This window comes from Haliotis rubra, unplaced genomic scaffold, assembly GCF_003918875.1.
Source record: "Haliotis rubra isolate DU_JTF1 unplaced genomic scaffold, ASM391887v1 Scf25, whole genome shotgun sequence".
Classification (NCBI taxonomy): domain Eukaryota; kingdom Metazoa; phylum Mollusca; class Gastropoda; order Lepetellida; family Haliotidae; genus Haliotis; species Haliotis rubra.
In genome coordinates this window covers 2,697,770-2,716,263 of record NW_025766558.1, presented here as the reverse complement: position 1 = coordinate 2,716,263, position 18,494 = coordinate 2,697,770, and the positions used below count along the sequence as shown (strand labels likewise).

Below are 18,494 nucleotides of genomic sequence, written 5' to 3'. Positions count from 1 at the left end.
GCAACTGTGGGCCAGCAGTTTGTTCTTACATTTCAGGTGAGTATATGTATTGTAAGCAAAGTAATTGTTATTGAAATGACCTCATTATCTTGATTGTTTCAGGCCAAAGCTGTTGCAAATGAATCCAATGCTGTGTTTTTCAACATTTCTGCTTCAAGTCTTACTTCCAAATGGGTATATGATTTTCCTGAGATTTGAAAACAAATAACTTTTTGCATTCATTCAGATGTCAGTGTGATCTTTATTTAATTGAGGTACTTTGAAATTACTCTCCTTTGCTAATGCTGATTTGACAGAACTCTGGTCAAGGAGACATCTGTGGTACTTATAACCTGTGAAAGGCATACCAATGTATATTGGGCCATGTACTACAGATCCCCTTTGCCCTGCTTGGAACTATTGGTTGTAGGTTTGAATACCTCCTTCCCTCACTCGAGTGAAATGTATTGACATGTAAGCCAGCATCTCAGACAACCAAAATAATGAAAAGAGTGAAAGAGGACACAAGATATTGTCCAGTTAGAAAAAGACAATACAAATAACACATTCATATAACGTTGGTTGAGAAACATGACTAATTTGCCTCTGATACAGTACCTAATATCTGTTTGTTTGTACAGGTTGGAGAGGGTGAGAAGCTTGTGCGCACATTGTTTGCTGCAGCCCGGGAACTCCAGCCTAGCATTATCTTCATGGGTCAGTGCAGAGAGCTTGTCTTTCATGTGACAAACAGTGTAGGGAGCTTTTCACTGATAAGACAAACATTGCAGGGAGTTTGCCTCAGATAAGGCAAACAATGCAGGGAGCTTATGCTTGTGGCGAAAAGTGCACAGAGCTTTGTCTCTCATGTGGCAACAGTGTAGGGAGCTTGACTCATACATTACTAAACAGTGAAGGAGTGTGTCTCCCATATATAAATAATAGTATTGAGAATATTGTAATATCAAAACTGAAATTTGAGGAAAAGAATTACGTTTTGCTGGTTCTCATATTCTCTGTATTTCTGCTGTAGAACATAGTAAGCTATACAGTTCTGATTCTCTTGACATTTATATGAGAAACCCAGCATTATAACAAATAATGTCCTGTAAGACTAGATAAACAAACTAGGTTATAATATAATTTGAAAATGTCTTCTAGCCCAGCAGTGTTACAGATAATGTCATGTAAAACTAGATCAATAAACTAAGCTCAGACAGGCAGACAAACAGTTTATTCAGTATTTGCGACAATACCTCATACTAACCGTCATACAAGACATTAGCTTCCTGAGAACTGTCCTCTTGTTTCTACTCCTCAGTATATATCCCGTGACATGTTTCAGATGAGATCGACTCCTTGTTGTGTGAGAGGAGGGAGGGGGAGAACGATGCCAGTCGCAGACTCAAGACTGAATTCCTGGTCCAGTTTGATGGTGTAAGTTCTAATACTCTGTTCATCTGGCATGTCAGCCTATGTAGAACACTTAATGATGGCTATGTGTAAGTCCTAAGCCCTTGTTCTAATGTCATAGCAGTTTGTGTGTTCACACAGATTGTTCATCGGAAAATGTATAACTGACCTTTGCCAATAAAATTTAAGCCTGGTTTCCAGCAGGAGTTACTTCCCATGGGTGAAGTCAGCTCCTTGTAAGAGAGGAATAAATTGGCTTTTTGGCCTTGAAATTCAGTGCTATATTCAGAACTTAGATTTTGTGTAACAGACAAATTTGGTTCAATCATTAGGAATGCTGGGACCATAGCATATACATGGTGCCAACATAAACGTATAAGTCCAGTTAGACTTATTTTAGCCTCTTTACACATTGAGGACATATTACAGACACTTCCTATCCTGTTATTTCCTCCTGGATTTAAATGGCTGGTAGTAAGGGTCAGTGATTCTGTGTGCAGGTTGCGAGCGGAGCCGAGGAGAAGGTGCTGGTAATGGGAGCAACCAACAGACCTCAGGAACTGGATGACGCTGTGCTCAGGTAAGCCAACAGTCCTAAATACCAAGTTATTTTCAATTAATTCATGTAGCACTTCAAGTTTTTATGTTATCATGTCCTTGTTTTTTACCTTGCAGGCGTTTCCCGAAGCGTGTGTATGTGACAATGCCTGACCTTGACACACGGCGCACGATGTTGAGTCACCTGCTCGTCAAACATGACAATCCTCTCACGTCAAAAGAGCTTGACCATCTGTCCAGGTAGGTAGACGGCCATCTTGTATGTCAGAATCATGTTTACAGCAGTACCAGTGTAGGTGGTGAGAATTGCTAGATCAATATTATCTATTGTACAGAATGATCTATGAAACACGTTCTTGGTAAGGTACAGTAAGACAAGCATCTGTATGTCAAGAGTATGATGCCTGATCTCATAGACTACAGCAGTTGTACCCTCCAGCCTCTGCACTCATGAACTTATAGGTAATCTTCAAGGCATTATTTAGAAGACAGGTGTATTGTTAACTTTCTCTGTGTACAGATTGACAGATGGATACTCTGGAAGTGATCTAACTGCTGTGGCCAAAGATGCAGCTTTAGGGCCAATCAGAGGTTAGTACTACACATATATTCTATAAACGATAATACTTTAAACGATAACGCAAGAAGCATGTAACGTGTATCAGTAAAACTGGGTAGATGTCAAAGTCATAAAGGTACATGATTCATTATGGGAAGGATTTGTGGCATTCAGTGAAAACGTATGTTATATTTGGGATTACACTTATAACATACGTTGCGTTGAACAACTTTCTAAATGGCATTGTGTAATCATTCAGTGAAACGTTTGTTAAAGGGCTGTTTCTGTTTTGCATGTAAACAGCTTTCTAAATAAGGGCGATAGTTCTGTGTGTATCCAACTTCTTTATTGTTGCCACTGTAATTATTGATGCAAGCCTGTGTTGTATTTAACATAATAAGGTAACAAGTTGACTAAGTGCACGGAGCGATGCTCATAACATCAATCACTGGTTCATTTGATTATTTGCAGACCTCATACACCAGTGTGAGACTACAAACACAAAATAAATAAGTGATGCTAGGAATGATTTGTGTTATTTGTAAATTAGTAAATGTGAATTATTAATAGAATGTTGTAATATTTTAAAGATTAAGGTGATATTTTGAAGACAGTAGAATGTATCATATGTGTGACAAAGTGACTGTCTAAAATCTTAAATGTTTTTTCTCTTTTGCAGAGCTGAGCATACATGAAGTGAAAAATTTAGATGCAAATAAGGTAAGTCACAGTAGATATCTCCAGAAAAAGGTTTGATGATAAGATTTTTGAAATAAATTAACAAGAATTATATTCTCTAATGGTGATAAGATATGCTAATATATACCTTTTGTATCTAATAGGTGAGAAATATCCAGTTGTCAGATTTTGGTGATGCCTTGAAGAGAATACGAAGGAGTGTACCACTGGATACCCTGGAGAAGTACGAGATGGAACGGGGAATACGGGGATATTACCACATGATATTGTCACATGACAGCATGGAGCATGTCATTGGCTGATTTGTATGAGCAGAGACCAATGAAAGCAGCATGCAGAGTTTTATGTCCGTGGCAACAGAGTATTTATGGACCCAGAGGTGTTTGAAACAAAATATGTTGTAACCCGAATGATATTTGAATGCATATCTTTACGTCAGTCATTTTCAACTTTCTGTATTTTGTAGTAAAAACTAAAGACAATGCAAATAAGCTGTTACAACAGTTACGTTTTGGAGGAACAAAGACAGTGACAAATGATATATGTGTGTGATACAAATAAGGGTTATGGATGAGACGTATATTACATCGACTGTATACCAACACAAACTTGGGCACTGTGTGGAAGAGTCCAGTGTCCATTAGTGGAGACTTGAGATTTACACTGGAGAGTTTACCCCGGAGACTATTCAGCCTGTCATCTGTTGGCAGATATCAAAAAGCATCAAGAAGCATTCCATATACACTGTGACTGTGTAAAGACAATAATACCAGATGTTATGCTTTGTCAACTCCTTGATTACCATGTCTAACATTTTGATTTGAGTCAAAGATAATTAATATTTCACAAAAGATCTGGAAGGATCAAATAGGACAGCTCCCCTGTGGTTGAATGTAACATTCTAAGTCTTGCTGTGCTGTATGCAGGGAAACTCTGACCAACCACTCCTAAAGTGTTGCAGTATATGAGGACAGGGGTGTGTTGTCATCAGCGTGTTATACACGTCCATACTCTGGTGTTGATGCCACATACAAATATGATGATACCTTCGTCACTGAGATAGCATATTGTGTATCGGGATACTCAGTTCCAAATATACTACCCATCAAAAGTTTAGACTCACTTAAAGCAGAGACCATATCCCGGTATATGGTCTCTGCTTAAAGCACTCACTATATGTTATGCATATATATGTGGTTACATCGAAGATGAATTTCTCCACTAACTTTGGGGAACCAACTGCAAACTTTATGCAGATAAATTGCACGAGGATCATGCATTAAATTGCTAAAAAGCATGTGCAAATTTCGTGCATGTGAACAGCTGTGTTGTGGTGTAAAAATTTGTTAAAAATTCGCCAATTTTCACTCAGTTTCATCATTTTTTTAACCCATGACAATAATCTTTTCAACGTTACGAATTTGTTTTACAATACATCAGTTCATGTGTAAACAGTACCTTTAAACAGTATGGAAAATTTTGCAAAATCTAGTTTAGAAGAGTTGACTTAAATAAGTGGCTACATTTACACTAGTGAGTCTAAACTTTTGATGGCGAGTATACTTGGTGTACTACACACCTAGTCAAGAACTGGTACATTGTGTGTCATGCAATCAGTTGACAGTATGGTATGTTGTGTGTCATGAAATCAGTTGATATGGTACATTGCTTGTTATGAAATCAAGTAAAAATACAATATATATATTGCATATCCTGATATCAGTGGATAATATGATACACTGTGTATCATGCCATCAGCAGATATGATACATTTGTATCTTGAAATTAAGTTGCAATATGGTACATTGCTTATTAGGAAATCAGTTGATAACACGACACCCTGTACCGATATCATACATTTTGTTATTCCAAGAATGATTTGTGTTAATGCTGAATATGATGTCTACATTTTTAAAACCATATTTTGTGTGTGGCACCTCACCACTGGTGTATTTTGTTATGAAACATATTTACACCCATCTGTTCCTCTATATCTCACCTGTTTTAGTCCAAGCTAGGACATACAAGCTGTATCACCATAGCCGCCTATACATTACAAGGTTGTGCTTTAGAACTTGACCTCTTTCTCTATGACTTAAGCTGTATATTACAAGTAGCAATGCTGAATCAGACAGAGGATATTTGATGAGATCACTGATGTGTATCAATCCTAAATGTCCTTTAGTCCTAGTCTGGATCATTGTGCTTTCACGGTAGTTTTCTTAGTCTCTGTTATTGATGCGAGTCTGTAGATCCTCGCTATTCAACCTGGCAGTCCATCCCAGGATGCATATCAATTGTATCAATTGAATTTGTCAGAACCAAACATTGTTAGAATGGGTGTGTGGCTAAGTGTCAACAGCAGGTTCTGTAGGTCCTGCCCGTTGGTGTCAGCACTGTGACGAGGGTTTAAAGGTGGCTGCAAGGCTGCTGCATGTCCGGTAGATGTTACTGGTCTCTTCTCAATCAACCCAGCAATAAATGGCTACAGACAGTGTCCCGAGGCCTTTCTTAGGATATTAACACCTGGGATGGAAATTGTCTCCTGAAGACGAGTCAGTCATGAAAAGTTATGAATAATTTGCCAAATTTGATCTGTATTTGATTCTTGATTGTAAATACCAGTATATGTATTATCCATAACATTACTGATTAATACTGAAACCCAGTTGTGTGTTCTTATTCGTTGCACCAATTTCCGGTACATGTTACATTAAGGTCAAGTGTGTGCAGATGATGTAGGCGACCTTCACCTTCAACCATCAAATTCACTGGGAGGACATGACCTTCACCTTCTTTAAGTGTACTTGACCTTCACCTTCTTGAGGTGTACTTGACCTTCACCTTGAGGTGTACTTGACCTTCACCTTGAGGTGTACATGCCTATTTATGTATATTTCTGATAGTATTATGATTATTATTTGAAGCAATAGGTGTGAGAGAGAATGCACCATTTGTCTTGCAATCTATACACTGGGAAGTCAACATTATTTGTATGTAGGTGTTTTCCTCCATGTCTCTGTCACTTGAGCAGTTCAGGGTCAATGCAGGGAACAGACTTCACACTGTTGGAAGGAAGCACATAGTTTGGAAAGTTATGAAATAATGTCAAAATGTAAAAACGTGAACAGTCAAATATGAAAAGTTGGTTGTACTTCTTGCTGACTAGAAATAAGTACAAAATTTAAAAAGCCAAAATTCTTTACACATATCTATATTAAAAAATACTAAAATTTAAACCGGTTGAAAACTTATAAAACTCCTGCTCACCTACTTTATATTTCCCCACCTCTCAATAATTCGAAGAAATCAAAATCTTTTATTTGAAATTGGAATATTTTGAGTTCCTATTTTGCAACCTGCAGCTTTGAAATAATTAGCCAAAAATTCAGTCAAGCCAAAAATCAAAAGTTTGGCCTTATTATCAGTTGTTGCTGGTATGTTATGCCGTGATTCAGTTGCCACACATGTACACTTGTCTCCCAGTTGGGAACTTGGTAAAGATACAGATCCCCAGGAACCTGTGTTGTTTGTTAGACAAAAGGGATCACGTGATCAGGTTCAGTGACCATGGCCTCTGTACAGATTGATGCTCATGAAGTCCATCACTAGATTGTCTGGTCCAGAGTCGACTGGTGACAGACAGCTGTTATATAGCTGGAATATTGCCAAGTACAGCATTCAGCAACTATTGATCAGTAATTATCGACATCACAGTTTGGATTTCTGTTCTCTGATAACCCTGTGTTATGCTTTGATTTGTAGAGTTGATGCTTCAAGAACGTGGTCCATTACAAATATTCATACCTCATTTATTGTGCATAGGGCGAGGAGATGTTTCTATTCACGAAACTGAAGTATTTGCGCATGATTGTTAATAACTTGTAGGATGTTATCGAAGATTTTAAAAATGTTAACTTCATTTTCAATGTTTGTGAGGTTTTGTGTGTCAAGTGGTGAGTGCTTTCCATTGAAGTAGAATGTGATTTAGGCTGTGTAGATAAAGTATTGTGTTCATAGTTGATGACAAGATGTTTGGTGTTTCTCTTTGGCAGCATGGAACAGGTAATATACTTAATGTGTTCCATTATTGTTAATGGCAGTCTTTATTTAGAGTGGTCTCCCTTTGATATTACTTCTGCGCTACTCCCTTACAACAACCTAACAGTTAAAGAGGGGACTGATGTGCCAATCAAACCACTCATCTAAGTATTTGATGATTTGTATTCTCAGGAAAATAACTGATTTTGAAAACTAAAGATGGTGTGCAAGTATATCCATTTTGCTATCAGAGTTGTAAAAGATAACACCCAAATAAATTGAATATTAACTGTTGTGACAGTAGTTGTAATGGAAGTATTGCTGCTTGACATGGGGAGGGGTCAAGTATTTCCCAGAGATGGTGATAATAGCTGTGTGGAAATATGTTAGCAGGATCAGATGTGTGATCGGACATGTGACACACACCTCAGGACTATTACTGTAGCATCCAGGGGGTGTTATAATGCCCAATTTCAAACAATGAAGTCAGTGCACCCATTAATCTGATGTGTGTCATCCAGCTCATCCTGTGGAAATAACACAATATCCTACTTCCCACCAATACAGTGTGATATGTTGATGTCAATCTGAATTGTGTTGCTTAGCAACAGACATCCCACCAAATATCTGAATTCATAAATTACTTGAACACTTAAAAATTGAAACGGTCAACTATGTGTGAACGCTACTTCAAAATAGTCTCTTAACAGGCTTATGCTAATTCTTAGACAACAGTAGAACCTTTAATGATGCATTATTGCGGGCTGTTTGTAAAAATCACTATTTGCTGCGAGCCCCCTGTGGCCAGCATGGTTTGCCGTACATTCTACATCATCTTAACACCCGGCCCTTCCCGTGTCTGTTGTGTCGGAGACCTGGCGGTGTTGTGTCAGAGACCTGGCACTCATGTCGGTGTTGTGTCGGAGACCTGGCACTCGTCATGTCGGTGTTGTGTCAGAGACCTGGCACTCTTCATGTCGGTGTTGTGTCAGAGACCTGGCACTCGTCATGTCGGTGTTGTGTCAGAGACCTGGCACTCGTCATGTCGGTGTTGTGTCAGAGACCTGGCACTCTTCATGTCGGTGTTGTGTCGGAGACCTGGCACTCGTCATGTCGGTGTTGTGTCTGTGACCTGGCCCTTCCCGTGTTGGTGTTGTGTCGGTGTTGCACTTGTGTCTGTACAGTATCACCAAGTGAGTTTCGTGGTTATCATGTGTGCTTAACGTGTACCTGTGATGTTGAGTGACGGGAGGCTGATGGTGTCATACTGCATGAATAGTATGTGTGTATGTTCGTTTGTATTTATGCATTTTCCATTTTGATCATTTTGTTATAAAGATTTTCAAGGCACCAACTCGGATTTATTCAAATCAAAGTGTGACAAGTGCCCCTGAACCAGTGTATGTCACTACCTGAACAAATTGTGACAATACCTTGACGATACTTGAATTATGTAAATAACAATTACATAAGTAACCATCTTCTGTTGCCATCTCGTGTCCTTCTCAAAAGAAGCAAAAAATTGTGTCTTGTCATTTACCAATAGTCACTTGAAATATTGGGTTTTTTAAACTTCCTGGAGTACTATATAATGGTCAAGTATGAATGTTATATACCACTCATTGCTTGACAGGGATACAACCTCAGACCTGTATGACAATGTCAACATTTGTAAGTTCAGCATGCCAGGCAGTATTAGAAACTGTTCACATGACAACTATTCACAATCCCCCTCAATTCCCACTTGGACATGTCGGATATCCCTATCAAGACTTGAGTAGTGTATATATGAAGACAGGCAGTGAGTTATTTGGCTGGCACTGTTTACTTATTCACACCTGATCTCGGATCCTCCCTGTACAATACGCTGCAGGTTAGACGACAGTTTCTAGTTGGTCACCTTCAGTTGTGGTTTATTAACAATGTCTGTCAGGTAAATGTGACATTGATGGCTTCATGTATTATGTGTTTTAGACAACCAGTATGGACAGGCCACCTTTTTCCATTAACTGCTGCAATTATGTTAAGCTATTAGAGTAGTGATCATTTGTCTGAAAAATAAAAGAAAAATTTACTGATTTGATAGCAACGTTGGGAGTGGACTTAATCTTTGGTTGTATCGGTCAAGCATTTGTTGACAATGTTCAAGATGATGAAAACGTACATTTGGGTAAAAACAAATACTTATTTTGGTTTCTCCATATTTTGCTACAGTGTAATTTAGAATGATTTATACTTCTGATGACTGTATACTGATGTCAACGGTTAATACTTGCAGCAGATTCCATTGTTGCAGGTTAACCTTCTGGCAATACATTGTGCAGGATAACTTATGTATGTACGGTGAACTGGTCTTTCATTTCAGATTTCTGTTGAATTATTTGTATTATGCCTAGAATGTATATTTGATTTGTACATTTTTGTATATTTTTATACCAAATTTGTTTATTTAAATTTGTGATATTTGTATTTAAATTCATTCCAATTGGTTTGTAGGGTGGTGCGCAATGAAATCTTGGTGCTCGTGTTTATTTTAATTTGTGAGACGCACATTCATTGCTGTTTTCATGTCCAACTCTTGTGTGTGGTGCATGTCCATCTTGCAGTGGTTTATTACCGAACAATGAGAATGTTTGGTGTAATTATCATCGTCTTCACCCAGTATCACTTCCAGTCGCCACCAGGTGGCGTGATATTGCCCCAGTCACCACCAGGTGCCATTTTGTTCCCCGTCATCAGCAGGTGGCGTATTTCCTCCAGTCGCCACCAGGTGGCGTGATATTACCCAAGTGACCACCAGGTGCCATTTTGTTGCCCCCTGTCACCACCAGGGGGCGTAATTCTCCCTGTCACCACCAGGTGCTGTGTTCTCATCATTTAGTGCTATTTGAGTTTGATATATATTTTTTTAAGCTCATCCTATTTAAAATACAAGAATTAATATCTCTGCTGAAATAGTTGCTTTTATCAGGATGAGTTGTGAATTAGTTTTGGTTAGACAATCTTTTTACTGTTTCACAGGAATGTATTGAAAAAATATATGGATAATTTACAGAAATAATTATTGAGAACTTGTATTCGTGCATTTTAATCAAAGATACTAGACTCTCATTATTTCCCATTACAGAAATATGGGCTACAAGTGCCCTCTTGAAGTGTAAAACTAAATATATTGTCTGGCTTTATATTAATTTGGACCTTCGTTAGAACATCTCCTTTGCAGTGTGCTGATGGACTAGGTTGAAACACCACTGACGTATTTAGCGATGTGTGGAAGGTGAAATACTTAATCCATCCAGCAGATTTTTGTATTGTTTTTCATGTGCTTGATTTTATATTTTATTTATTCTGCTAAATGTAAGTTGATTTGAGATGACTCTATGAGACCAAACAAGGCATGAGAGTATTTGAAGTACAGCTCCCGGACTGCTATCATGTGCCTTGCTACCTCGTGCCGTGTCGTCCCGTGTTCCATGTGTAGCAGCAGCAAGGCCAACCTTCTTATAGAACTCGGACTCATTATAGACACATTAGCATCAGCACCTGAATCATGGTGGATGTTTCAACTGTTACGGTTAAATATACAAACACTGTCAAATGTTATTGAACCTGACAACTTTTTTCCCCGTCAATTAAAGAAAAACTTTAGTGAGTAGAAAAATACGAATACATGATATCAGTTGTACTTAGAGTGTATCAAATTAAACAAATCAAATCCAGGACCCAAGTGAAATAAAATGGCTGGCCTATTCAGAATAAATGGATTATTCTTGTTAGGACGAGATGTTTATGATGCTTGTAGAGTATATGGCAAATACTTATCAATTTTACAGTAATGTAGATTTCTTCATTTGGCATCTCCACTAGTTTTGTAATGATGTTGTTTGGATGTATTAATTGGCTGAAAGATTCGTTGATTGTATATCGCCCGAACTAGAGACCAGGACCCAGTTCCATGAAGCTGTCTCAGGGCCATTGTAAATGCTGACGTGTAGGAATTACAAACGATAGTTGAGCGTCGTATGACCCTGGCCTAATATGGCCCTGGAAACCTTTCACTGCTGAGTGATATGTGCTTTGTACAGGGTTACAGATATTATCTGTGTTAGACTCAGAATCATTTCTAATTAAGATAAATGGGTAGAAGTATGTCCAATATGCAGAATCCAACCCTGACTAAAGAACCACATAAGGAATGAGTCAAATAAAGGCTACCTAGGTCAAGCACCTTTTAGTGCTGCAGCTCCCGGAGCTGTAGATGAAATCAAGTGTGGACGTTTAATGTGCTTCACATATGAAACTGACTCCATTTTCACTTCTGTTAAATCAAAGTTTCACAAATGTGGAATAAAACAACTAGATTAAGACATTGTCCCTTCCAAGTTCCTACCATTTCACTTACAAATAAAACCTTGCTTTTCACTGATCATTAAAATGATTTTGTAGTTTCGTTTGTATTTCAGTTTCAGCCATTGACACTGATTTTTTAAGGGAAAGCTGTATTTAAATTAGCCAGGTATTTAGATTACAAAGGCTTTAAGACATCCCGAGTGTTCCAAGTATGTCGGAAGCTGTGAAACAGTTTCCATGTATACACATATTCATGTTGGAATAATGTCTCTTTCTGTACTCGGGGGAGGTAGGGATGAGGACAATATTCAATTACTTCTGCTGGGAGTGTAAATATTTCCATCCAGACTTCTACTGGAGACTGGGACCAAACAAGGGGGATAACCAGGTGGAACTACACATATGTTGTTTTCAACATTGAAGAATTCCATTATGTCACATGATGTATAAAGGATGTTATACTTTGTGGATATGTCTACCAGCAGGCCAGATTGTCTTGTGAGCTTTAAGTGGTTTAATTTCATTTATGTGTAGTCCACTGTTTGTCCTGTCCTTCTCTCATCGGAAATACAAGCTTATGAGAGCATGAACTAAATAAAATCTTCACAGAGGAACATTTGTCAGTGTAGTCTGTCTGAAACACCAGGGAGAAGGAGATGTCACTGCAGCGACATACATGGAAGATCTAAAAGATTTGCTTTTGTTGATCTCAACTAAAGACAGACTTGTCCACTGTCTGCTTGTGGACATTTCACGTGACTTTACTGCTCTACCCAGCTACCTGTCTGTATCTAGTAGCAGTGGGGTCTCCAGTCTGTATCTAGTGGAAGGGACATCCCCATTGTATATAGTGGCAGGGATGTCCCTAATCCTATCTAGTGGAAGGGACATCCCCGTTGTATCTAGTGGAAGGGACATCCCCATCGTATCTAGTGGAAGGGTCATCCCCATCGTATCTAGTTGTAGGGATGTCCCCATTGTATCTAGTGGTAAGGACATCCCCCATCGTATCTAGTGGAAGGGACAACCCCGTCATATCTAGTGGCAGGGACACCCCCCCAGAGGGAGGGACAACCCTGTCGTATATAGTGGCAGGGATGTCCCTGTTGTATCTAGTGGTAAGGACATCCCCGTCGTATCTAGTGGCAGGGACATCCCCCAGTGGAGGGACAACCCCGTCATATCTAGTGGCAGGGACATCCCCCAGTGGGAGGGACAACCCTGTCGTATATAGTGGCAGGGATGTCCCTGTTGTATCTAGTGGTAAGGACATCCCCGTCGTATCTAGTGGCAGGGACATCCCCCAGTGGAGGGACAACCCCGTCGTATCTAGTGGCAGGGACATCCCCCAGTGGGAGGGACAACCCTGTCGTGATATAGTGGCAGGGATGTGGAGGGACCCCCGTAGTATCTGTATATAGTGGGAGGGACATCCCTGTAAGTATATAGTGGCAGGGACATCCCCGTCATATCTAGTGGCAGGGACATCCCTGTCGTATCTAGTGGCAGGGATGTCCTCAGTCTGTTTCCAGTAGCATGACTTGACACTTGTGGCAGAGATATATGTTATCACACAGACACCTGTCTTGTATATCAATTTATTACTTCATCACTACAAATGATCAATGTTTTGAAGAAGGTTCCTGTAAAAGCAAACATGATGAGAATTTCAGTCTCCATTTTCACTTTGGTGATAAAACCCCAGAATCTCGGAGATGGTGTAAATGATCTCTACTCTAGGTTAAAAAAATATGACAAGGAAATGTGTTACCATGGTTACAGGAAATATATTGACACTGGTTGCAAGAGGAAACATCTTTTCATGAACCAGAGCTGAAGTATTCACGTTTAGTGACTGTTTCATTTTGAATTAACAAATGCAATCAGAGTAAGAGAAGTTTTTCAGATGTTTTTTCAAGAACCTGCTTTATCAGAGACAATAATAATGCCGGGTAGCATACACACTGACACAGTAACACATAGTCCTACCAGCCACACTGATACATCACCACAGGCTCAACCTTAGGACAAATAAAAACACAGAGCAGCATAGTAATAAAGGAAGGGTACAATAAAATACTTGTATACCCATATCAAAATAAAATTGCTCACAAATACACAAGTTGCTCACAAACACACTTACAACCTCAAAAACGTTTCTTTTGAAATTACAAGATCAATGATTCTTACAATGAAACAAACAACTATCCAAAGTTGATGTTTAACACTTGCAGAGTATTATAAACAGTCTTAGGGGTAATGGTATCTAGTGAAACCGGGCTACAGAATGTTCTGAATATCCAGTGGGAGATATTTAGGTAATGGGTTTCATATTTTCCTATCAAACATTCTAATGTTCTGAAGGTCAACCTTGGGTTTCTTAAATGTTAAGGAAAATTCTAGAAAAAGACTTTTGCATTTGGTCATAAAATAACTAAATGGTTTCCAAACTGCATGATATCCTTAAAGTTTTGAAAATACTAACATTGTTTGAAAATACTAACATTGTTTGGCAACTCCTTTCTGAGATAAAACAATTGTTTATCTTGAAGTAGACACTGAAACAAAACCCATTCTGTCTCCATGAAATATCCCGAGCTTCTTCTGGCCCCCAAACTGAATGGTTGGTTCCTGACATGGAATTGGTATGGTTTGGAGTGAGCTAAGGTTTCACATCACAGCATGTAAGCTTTTCATTGGAAAGAATATCATCCTACACTGGCATACATCCTGGTACAATCAAGGGCCACAACTCTGCATGATGAACTGCCACAACTTACTTCACCGGGCCACCGAAATCTCCAATGGAAACAGACTGGTGCAGTTTCAACAGCCTAAGGGAGGTAACTCTGCAGAATGCCTTAGGCTTTATACATATTTCAAACCAGCAAAAATAAATCTTCATGCAAACAATATTCCCTGGTCTTGGATAATTCAACATGTTTTGGGTAGCCCTGAAGATTTCAAGTTAACCAGGATTCACTGTACACTAATATTACTAGGATGTTGTCTCATGTAGATCAGTGACTTGACTACAACAATGTATTCCTAAACAAACAGGCAGCTGTTGTATACACAGTGGGAATAACCACAACAAGCCCATCTACAAATAATACCACGTGCTTCCCCTAATGCCGACAGACCCAGTTCTTGTTCAACAAAGGAAAGGAAAACATAAAATATATTTACCCTGTTCGAAATTTACCGATACACTATAACATGTTTCAACTAAAAAAAATTCATCCCAGCTTGCATCACCAACAGTCTCAATAATTCACATGATACACATTTTCAACAGCCATTCTACACCTAGCTTACATCGCCAACTAAGTCAACAATTAGCATGATACACACTGTCAGTACAAGACATATCTTCTTGTACAGGAGATGACTAAACTCTTCTTCAAAACCTGGTTACATGTCTTCATATACCACGAAAGCCTGTTAATCCAGATGGTACCAATATTTTTGTGGAGAGTTTAATACATGACAGTTTGCCCCCCTCTGAGTTTCTACGACTTCTGTCCTGCCCCATATTGAAGTGCATGCAGCGTGTTCCTCGGTAAGTCACTGTTTGAAACATGCTCCTGTTCACCCAGCAGTGGATGGGTACCCAGTAGGATGTGATAGTAATGAGACTGATAACCTTCTATCACAGGCAGCTTGATTTGTATACTTCCCTGGAGCTGAGAATGAAATCAAGTGCACACTGATCCACTGAGTCTGGTAGTAATCACATAAAAGTCTCGTGCTCGTCTCTCTGGATCTCAGCATATCATGAATAGATCTCATCCAGGATTCAAACCCACACTATCCGAGTCCGCCACCAAACTGCCACCCACAGTCAGTAATCTTACCCACTCAGCCACCACAGCTTTCGCTGGACTCCGAGTGTGGGTTCGAATCCCGAATGGGACTCCACCTAATGAAGTACTAGAATCTGTACCTTACCGTGACAGTGTAATCCCAAATATAACATATGTCACATCTGATCAGTTTCTAAATGACAACGTTACAACCATGTAATATAATTCCCAGTAACAATGTAAAAGCATTACTGCATCAGTTAATCATAACCTACATATTTTTCCCTTTGATTATAGTTGACATTTTTATAGTAATCCTCCAGAAAGAATATTTCCAAGTGTTTCACTGCACCGCTATTCCCGTGCCACTGATGCCTGTTTGTGATATGACTTATCCCGTGTTTCACTATCATCCCGTGTACAACAGATGACGCTGAATGTCCCTACCGTGACTGAACCAGCAAACTTTCTTCTTTCAGACTGATTCCATTATGAACAGATGTCTAATCACCAGCAATACCTCACAAGACATCGATCGTTCAGTGATTGATACAGTTTGAATACGAGAATGTCACACCAACTGTCATGATGTATTTCCGATAATCCAAAATGAAATATGCCAAATAACAAATATGTTGTAAGACTTGGTTAAATTTCAATTTCCTATAACTGTTATAAAACAAACGTTATAACAGAACAAAACAAAAGTTCTAGCATAATAAAAAGATTTTCATCATCCTTTCAATGGACAAAAGAAAAGAACAGAAACTAATACAGAGGTTTTCTGTGAAACAAGACTAAAGGTTGGTGTGACCTCCATGTGTTGGTAGCAGCAGCAACAACAGTAGCAGCAGCAGCAGCATCGTTGCAACAACCAATACAGATATAACAACCTGGTGTACACTGGTCAATTGGCCATTTCAGAGCTGTCAACCCCTAAAGATGGTTTGGAGTGAGACTGAAAAAAATAAGCCGGGGTCCAGCCGTGGTCATGTCAAGGGCGACGCCCAGGTGGGGGGTCTCTGGGGGGCAAAGCCCCCCACCCACGAAAATGAAGTTTAGTGATTTTCAGGAGCATTTGGAGCCTTCTGGTGGCATTATTTCGACACTAAAAGATGCATGATAATAAATAATAATAAGCTGAATCATTCCCATAAACATCGTTTTAGTACTTCGTTCATTCAGGCGTTCTTTCAATGTTCAACTTTACGCAAAAACGAACGAAAATGCGTATTAATTTTGAAATTATTTTTGGCTAACAGATATGCGTGAGATTATTATTTGTCAATAAAGCGTGAGACTCACGCCAAATGCGTGAGAGTTGACAGGTATGCTATTTCACACAACATAAACTGGCTACATAATCTATGGTAGGTTTTGCCATTATCAAGCCTGTGTGGGCTCCACGTTACGACTCCCACACAGGGGTAGAAACAACATAAACTGGCTACATAATCTATGGTAGGTTTTGCCATTTTCAAGCCTGTGTGGGCTCCACGTTACGACTCCCACACAGGGGTAGAAACAACATAAACTGGCTACATAATCTATGGTAGGTTTGGCCATTATCAAGCCTGTGTGGGCTCCGTTGTTACGACTCCCACACAGGGGTAGAAACAACATAAACTGGCTACATAATCTATGGTAGGTTTGGCCATTTTCAAGCCTGTGTGGGCTCCACGTTACGACTCCCACACAGGGGTAGAAACAACATTAAGCCATTCTGAAAACATGTTCCACATGAACATCTTGCCGTACCCTGGTGTCATGTTATCTAGAGTGGGTGTTCCGGTATTTCATCCTGTCACATGGCCATGATACAGTATTGGAGACCCTCCTCCAGCATCATCGGAAACATACACAAGGTCCAAACATTCAAAATAGTCACAGCTTACAGATTCAGATTCCACAAACAAGTCATGGATTTAGTGCCAGTGGGCTGGTTCATCCATCTTGCCAGCAGAACTAAACACACACACAGAAACAATGGAAACACCATACAGACAAATGGAATAAAAAATCTGACATTATCACAAACAACTAACACGGACGTCAAGACATGGTAAACTCCACACACTGACCTCCTTCTACTGCCCTACAAGGAGTTTACCAGTCAGATGATACATAAAAATAATGATGTCATGAAATAATTACATTGGTCAAGTGAGTAGGTGAATGAATGGGGTTAATAAATGAACTCAGCAACACACAGCAACACCACGTGGCACGTACAAACCGTGGTCAATGAAGCTGGCATAAAACCCATTTACTGAACATGAACAGAGAGTTGTTTCCCTTGAATGAGCTCAGCACTGTCACTGTGGGAGCATTGTGTACTGGATTGTCTAGGGGATACCATGTATCTAGCAGGAGTACCTACACAATATGCTGCTTGGAGACGCGTGGCATTCAGTGTCCCGAGCAACATATATTATCCTTATTGTTATCATGATGTTTACATCATCAGGTGTCTCCACCATGTTATCATGATGTTTACATCATCAGGTGTCTCCACCATGTTATCATGATGTTTACATCATCAGGTGTCTCCACCATGTTATCATGATGTTTACATCATCAGGTGTCTCCACCATGTTATCATGATGTTTACATCATCAGGTGTCTCCACCATGTTATCATGATGTTTACATCATCAGGTGTCTCCACCATGTTATCATGATGTTTACATCATCAGGTGTCTCCACCATGTTATCATGATGTTTACATCATCAGGTGTCTCCACCATGTTATCATGATGTTTACATCATCAGGTATCTCCACCATGTTAACATGATGTTTACATCATCAGGTGTCTCCACCATGTTAACATGATGTTTACATCATCAGGTGTCTCCACCATGTTATCATGATGTTTACATCATCAGGTGTCTCCACCATGTTATCATGATGTTTACATCATCAGGTGTCTCCACCATGTTATCATGATGTTTACATCATCAGGTGTCTCCGCCATGTTATCATGATGTTTACATCATCAGGTGTCTCCACCATGTTAACAAGATGTTTACATCATCAGGTGTCTCCACCATGTTAACAAGATGTTGAACAATCAGCACAGCTGATTGTTT

The 18,494-nt window shown here is 39.4% G+C and overlaps 1 protein-coding gene and 1 long non-coding RNA gene across 2 annotated transcripts in view; both read left to right on the top strand.

Moving 5' to 3' along the window:
- LOC124279431 (spastin-like) overlaps positions 1 to 4,393 on the top strand; it is a 31,246-nt gene extending 26,853 nt beyond the window's left edge. Inside the window, 9 exon segments of the mRNA XM_046715258.1 lie at positions 103 to 174; positions 621 to 696; positions 1,325 to 1,416; positions 1,893 to 1,972; positions 2,068 to 2,190; positions 2,471 to 2,541; positions 3,189 to 3,229; positions 3,352 to 3,437; positions 3,439 to 4,393. Of these exon segments, the coding sequence (XP_046571214.1) occupies positions 103 to 174; positions 621 to 696; positions 1,325 to 1,416; positions 1,893 to 1,972; positions 2,068 to 2,190; positions 2,471 to 2,541; positions 3,189 to 3,229; positions 3,352 to 3,437; positions 3,439 to 3,472 (675 nt within the window). The 3' untranslated portion in view covers positions 3,473 to 4,393.
- A 3,769-nt stretch (positions 4,394 to 8,162) lies between these two features.
- LOC124279432 lies at positions 8,163 to 12,213 on the top strand. The gene is made up of 2 exons (XR_006899369.1): positions 8,163 to 9,933; positions 9,964 to 12,213. It is a non-coding gene; the product is annotated as an uncharacterized LOC124279432 (long non-coding RNA).
- Positions 12,214 to 18,494: the final 6,281 nt, after the last annotated feature.